The 5,940-nt window shown below is 43.7% G+C and overlaps 1 protein-coding gene across 2 annotated transcripts; it reads right to left on the bottom strand.

The window, feature by feature from the left end:
- Positions 1 to 901: 901 nt before the first annotated feature.
- LOC136463105 (mitochondrial carrier protein CoAc2) lies at positions 902 to 4,852 on the bottom strand. 2 transcript variants are annotated; one of them, XM_066462138.1, is made up of 7 exons: positions 4,450 to 4,852; positions 2,995 to 3,080; positions 2,698 to 2,905; positions 2,398 to 2,524; positions 2,127 to 2,311; positions 1,977 to 2,052; positions 902 to 1,388 (listed from the first exon to the last, which is right to left on the bottom strand). In XM_066462138.1, the coding sequence occupies exons 1-7, from the start codon at positions 4,591 to 4,593 to the stop codon at positions 1,351 to 1,353; spliced, it is 864 nt and encodes a 287-aa protein (XP_066318235.1). In that variant the 5' UTR covers positions 4,594 to 4,852; the 3' UTR covers positions 902 to 1,350. The 2 variants fall into 2 exon arrangements, with proteins under 2 accessions (XP_066318235.1, XP_066318234.1); XM_066462137.1 differs by having other exon boundaries at positions 1,933 to 2,052; positions 4,450 to 4,851.
- Between the last annotated feature and the right edge of the window lie 1,088 nt (positions 4,853 to 5,940).

Here is a 5,940-nt window from a genome sequence, read left to right as displayed (position 1 = left end):
TAGGGCAGTTCTCAAGAGAACATAACAAACATTAATGTGCATAACGAAAATTATATACCTAAGCTAAAACGAACTACTATTTGAGACAAGAGAGTACCATTTTCTAGCTGTCAATAATAAAATGGGAAAAGGTTTGATTAAAGAAAAATATAGATAGATTTATCTTGCGATTGAAGATAATATTACTCGGTGGCTTATGCAGGTGAAACATCGAGGTCCTACACATGGCAATGCAAAACTGAGGTTCTGGGATATGGCATATGCGGAGAGCCTTCCGCGTGACGCGAATGATCACGCCCTGCTGTAGTGGTACATACCAGTACTGTACGTCTGTACTAAAAAACTTTACCGTTCCTTCTTGCGTGAACAACTTTACGATTTACAGGCCTCAAGCGATGGGTTTTTTTTTTTTTTTTTTTTTTTTTTGAAAGTAGGCCTCAAGCGATGGTTTTTTTTGAAAGTTTTTGAGACGAGTAACCACAATGCAAAGGCAGTTGTGGTCAAGCACACAATGTCTGAATTCCACAGTCTGCAAAGCTGAAGCCTTGCCCTTCTTTTTTCATTCGTCGTAAATAGTGGAGCAGAACACGAGCTTTCCTTACCCAAGTTAACTGGATAGTAGTACATTCCTACAAACTTCAACTGTAAAATGTGAATTTGATTTGGAAAGAATCCAGAGAACCAGTACGGGCTAGAGGCTACTTCCATACTAGATCGTAGACGGAAGGAATCTGACCAAAATCCTAGATGCCGTGTTGTGCAACCCGCAAGAATCCAATAGGGTGGGGAATGCAAGGCATAGATTCTTTGTACTCATTGCAAAAGGGGGACGCATACATGTCAAACCTGCAGGCTCGAACCTACTGTAAGAAGCTTATGACAGTAGGAGATCCAAAGCATGAACACAAGCAATGTTTGCTCTGAATTCTGACTTTCTCCAAGAGCTTCTGTTTGACACAAGCTATTCGGCTATATACAGAGTCTGTACAGGGTGGAATTCCACAAAGAAACGCTAATCCGCCTGGAATTTTATTCCTCCTGTTAAACACCAATGCTTTTCATGGCATCGACGACTTGCCTATGGCACTTATTGATAATGGTCGAATTTATTTTCTCCAATGCATTGGAGAAGACTAGTAGCTATGGTGATGCAGCTCCAACAAAGAATGCTATACTACACGCCTTATGAATGGTAAGGCAGAAAGGAGCATCGTATCGCATCACATCACCAAGAGAGTTAAAGACACATTCTAACTGGAGGGGATAGGAGCTGTATTACTTCGTTCATCTGTCAAGACAGCAACAGCAGTGTCCTCCCTTGATGGAACTTTTAGCCAGACCTTCATTGAGTCATAAACAGTAAATCCTATGGCTACTGATGGCACCACCTGTGAAAGCAAGTGTAAGATGTATATTTGAACATTAAACACAGCATATTTACTTTACTGACTTAGTATTGAGAGATAAACATTATGTATGCAGTACTCATAACTCATAACCATATCATCAATAATATATGCAGATCATGTGAGGCACTCTTTTTTTTTTCTTTTATTATGCCAGGAGCACAGAAGAGAAAGGAAAACATGCAGATGTGTCCAAACTCCAAATTAAAATAGCAGTACTAGTAAATAATGATCACACAACCAGAACCACAGCCCTTGGTAAAACATTCTAACAACTCCATTGTTCAGCTAAATTAATTAATTAATTGACATCAAAAGGCAAGTTCTTAAATGAAGAAATAACTTTGGAGACCAGGGACAATACAAATCAGAACTTCAGCCAAAGTCAAGTTCTACAGTCAAGACCATGGGAATTGCACTGTTTTAACAGCTTCTGCTTACCTGTCACATTCGTCTAGCAGCCAAAATTAGAAAGGAAAAAACTACTAAATAAACTTTTACTGGAACAGTAAAGGAAATATCTCACTTTTAAATAGTTGATAGATAATCCTGAGAATAGTTGTCGCCAACCTTGCTGTTTCGCAATCATAACCAGGCTTTCAAATGTTCCTTTACCCACAAGGCTGGATGATGAAAGTGCTTGAACCTGAAAATGATGCGCCACATATTATTTAGAACATATAAATGCTTTATGGCCACATGCTATGAGCAAAACAATACCTGCATTTGCCGCCTAACAACATCCAGGGGGTATGTTATTGTCTGACCTAGCAAACCTGCAACTGATCCGCAACCAAGCTTTGCTATGATATCTTTTCTGTGTTTTTCAGGAACGTGGCTCTTCATCTTCTCGTAGAAGTAGAATTTAAGACCAGAGTAAGGGAAGATTCCATATAGTGAAGGAGCTGAAGAACAATACATTTTAGTTAATAGCTGGGTGTATATCAGAAACTGGCCTTGAGAAAAGAGTGAAATGCAAATACATGCATACCCATGCCACGGTATATGCCTTTCAATCCATTCTGTCTGTATATTGTTTTGACACAATCCATGATCCCTTTATAAACCTGTTCAGAGGGCTTAGATTCTCTGAAACCCACATTCACTGCACCTTTTACCTGCAGAGAGGACAACTAATTAGAAAGGTATAAACAATCAAATGGGACATATGTTCATAAGTAAATTATGCTAATCATATCCTTTTTCAGAGAATATGTTGATACACAGTACAGCAAATGTGACTTGAAATCCAACAGAAGTGTGGTTTTCCAGTTCAGCGAAGGATGCCAACCTGATAAGCCAACTTTGTGCGGACTAGATCAAGAGGATATGTGCATATGACAGCTGTTCCTCCAGCTATCGATCCGGCCACAAGATCAAGAACAGGCCCTTGCTTGACATTAGGAAAGCCAAGAATGATCCACCGGCGGTATTCTTCATATGCCATATAATGCAAAGCTGCATAAGGAACAATTCGAGCAACACTAGCTCCATTTCCCCTAAGGAAAGACAATTCAAAAGTCAAGCTCAAGTGTGCAACATGTACTAATAGACTACCATTTGTCATGCAAATTAGGGAGAGGCAAACCTGTAAAACCCTAAAAGACCTTCTGTCCGATAGATTGTTCTGAAGGATCCAATCAATCCAGAACCACGAAACTCTGCTCTTCTTGTCTGGAAGCTCCAACATAGTTTTAAATATTAGAAGGCTATTTGATATTCATAGTGATATAGAGGAACAGGACTCTTTATAAGCGCAGGTTCAAAGCATGACAATAATTGACTTGGACTATAATTCTTTCAAACAGTGACAACAAGCAAAGTTTCATGATGGCAATTCTTAGCTACCAGTGTTAAATGTGATGCACATACAAGACACTTCTGAAAGAAGAATTCCAACTATCAGCCAAACTAGCAGACAGTTATAAGTTGATATCAAGGTTGCTGGGAATGTTTGCTAAGCTTACATAACTTCCTTCCCAAAAGTAGTAGTTTGCTGTAACATAATGGAAAAAAAAATTGGGTGGATACAGCATCCACCCGAACTCCGTACATACCCCTTTCCAATGGAGGAGGCGTGGAGAGCCTGCAGATCCTACGTTCGTTGTCAAGCGCCTCTCCACGTTGTTTTAGTCGCTCATGCATCGGCTGACGTCATGACTCAAGCCGAGCGGAGTCTCTGATAAGCACGCACACGTGTCACCTGTTGAGGCGCACTATGCATTGAGTCTCGGTGGATGCTGTATGCACCCACAAGGCTGGTACTTCCAACCCCTCCGCCGCCCCCCCCCCCCCCCCCCCCCCCCCCCCCCCCCCTCCGCTTTCTTCCGTTGTACATAATAGTAGGTCTGGTTTATCAATTTATCTAGTAACAAGGTAGCATGTGCATGGGAAATTCGGAATACAGGGAGTTCACCAAAGAGAGACAGTAGTCATCTAAGATAGAATACCGAATGGGGATCTCCTTTCATCGAAGCTCAGACTGCTACACATGATGATCACATCAATCAAGACGCTGCAGTCTTGTTCCAGTTCATATTTTATCAGAGGTTCCCGTCTAATTTACCAATGGAGCATGTTTCTACCGCATTCAATCTCAAGAACGAAGAAACCAACCACTTTCGTAAACCTTTCATGTCATACAGATCCTTCAGGTCACAACACTACCCAAGAACAAAGAATGAGTTACGGGTTACAAAGAACCGATCCCCTCAACCTGACACCTCCAGCAAACTGTAACTAACTAGATTGTCGCATGACTGTTGAAGTTCACCTGCCATTCAAGATTCCATGATCACGCAACTTGCATCTATAATTACAATAAATATAATACTGCAGAACCCAACACTGTGCGCGAGCGAAGAAAGAATCCAGCGTCCAAGATCGGGCGAGAACAGCCGCCACACGAAAACGAATCTCAGCTCCCGGTCCCCAGAGAGGCAAATTATGCCACGGCAACATTGAACCAAGATACATCGCTATCCGTTGTCAAAGACAAACTTGTCGGCCGCGCTGGTGCGCAAGGATCGTGTGTGCCACGCACCTGGAACAGGATCTTGACGCGCTCGAGCGGCGCGACGGCGGTCTTGGCGACTCCCCCGGCGACCCCTCCGGCGAGGAGCTCCCGCACGGCGAGCGGCAGCCCGGGGCCGCTGGTCTCTACGGCCTCCCTGGCCCGCGCGTCCATGCCGCACCGCCCCCCGCCCGCTTCCTCCCCCTCCCCTCCTGTCGCGCGGGCGGCGGGAGGAGAGCGAGAGGCGGAGGCGACGCGAGTTGAGGTGGAAGAGAAGGGAGACCGCGGGGCGGAATGAGGAAAGGAATCAGAAGGCCATGAAGCGGCGCGGAGCCCACGTGTAAGTGGGAGCCGTGTGGGCCCGCGTGGACGCGGCGGCGGAAAGCGAAAGGAAGCTGCCGGTCAGCCGTGGCCGTGGCGGGATAGCAGTTGGCTGGTGACTGGTGGTGGGCGCGCGTAGCCGTCGAGATGGGAATGTTTTTTTATAAAGTAAAATAGACACGCGTGGTTCCTGCTACCTCGATAGTTTTTGTTGTGCACGGGGTATCTGGTATGCCAACGAAAATCCTTGTAAATAATAATGTCTAAAAGTAATAGCTAGGGTTGAAACGTTTTTTATCATTTTTAGATTTTTGAGATAAACATCGCTCGTTGGTTTCAGTCAGGCTTATTCAATCAACCAACAGTGTTTTCATCTCACAATAAACCAGCACCAGTCAGCCCATATTAGTCCAGAAACCAACCAGCGAACACGCCGAAAGATGGTGTTCCTGCCTTTTGCATCGATGCACGTAACCACGGTTGTTTATTACATTTTACACAGGTGTTTGTAAATAGCCTCTGATTAAACTAGGCACGCTAATGAAAAGCTCATTGATCATCACTGTGAATGGAAACGAACGGGCTCGATCAGGACAAATCATATCATATTTTCACTTTTACTTTTTACTACGAAGACCGTGAATGTGAATGAAAACAAGATTTATGGTAATATCGAAAACGAATCAATTCCAGCTAAATATGTCGATAACGGTCGAGAGATTTAAAAAGAGAAATGAGAACATTGGCAGATAGAATCAAGGAATCCTCGTGTTAACATACGAGGATCTCTTCGAGACGGATCCGAGTGTTTCTAGTGTCGAGCGTTGTGCGCCGCAAGAAGCAGCGTCGACGGTTTCTTGGCCCTGTTCGCTGGTTGGTGCTGGTGCTAGTTTGGGCTGGTTGGTGCTGATTTTCTGTGAGAGAAAAACACTGTTAGTTAGTTAAATAAGCCTGGCCCAACAAACGAACAGTGAGTCGAAGGACCGCCCATCTCTCGGTTGTTTAGCTCCTGAGTAAGAGTAATACTGAAGAGGTAATCATATTGGTTTTCGTCTCAGGGTGATTGTAAATATTAATCCAAAAGAGTTGACACGTGACGGAACGAGATTTATCTATGTCCGCAAAACACTTATAGATGACTTTGGGTTAGGTGCATGGCTGGCATTAGCAAAGTTGAGTTTACAGCGGACGTAGATACGT

This window comes from Miscanthus floridulus, chromosome 7, assembly GCF_019320115.1.
Source record: "Miscanthus floridulus cultivar M001 chromosome 7, ASM1932011v1, whole genome shotgun sequence".
Lineage (NCBI taxonomy): Eukaryota > Viridiplantae > Streptophyta > Magnoliopsida > Poales > Poaceae > Miscanthus > Miscanthus floridulus.
This window is presented reverse-complemented; position numbering and strand designations above follow the sequence as displayed.

Bases quoted from the DNA above. Each gene is read 5' to 3' on its own strand.
- LOC136463105 (XM_066462137.1), bottom strand. From the start codon at position 4,593: ATGGACGCGCGGGCCAGGGAGGCCGTAGAGACCAGCGGCCCCGGGCTG. The intron at 2,525-2,697 runs GTTGGCATCCTT...TCCTCTCTGCAG, and splicing joins GCACAAAGTTGGCTTATCAG to GTAAAAGGTGCAGTGAATGT. The intron at 2,053-2,126 runs GTATTGTTTTGC...CATCATTTTCAG, and splicing joins TTGTTAGGCGGCAAATGCAG to GTTCAAGCACTTTCATCATC.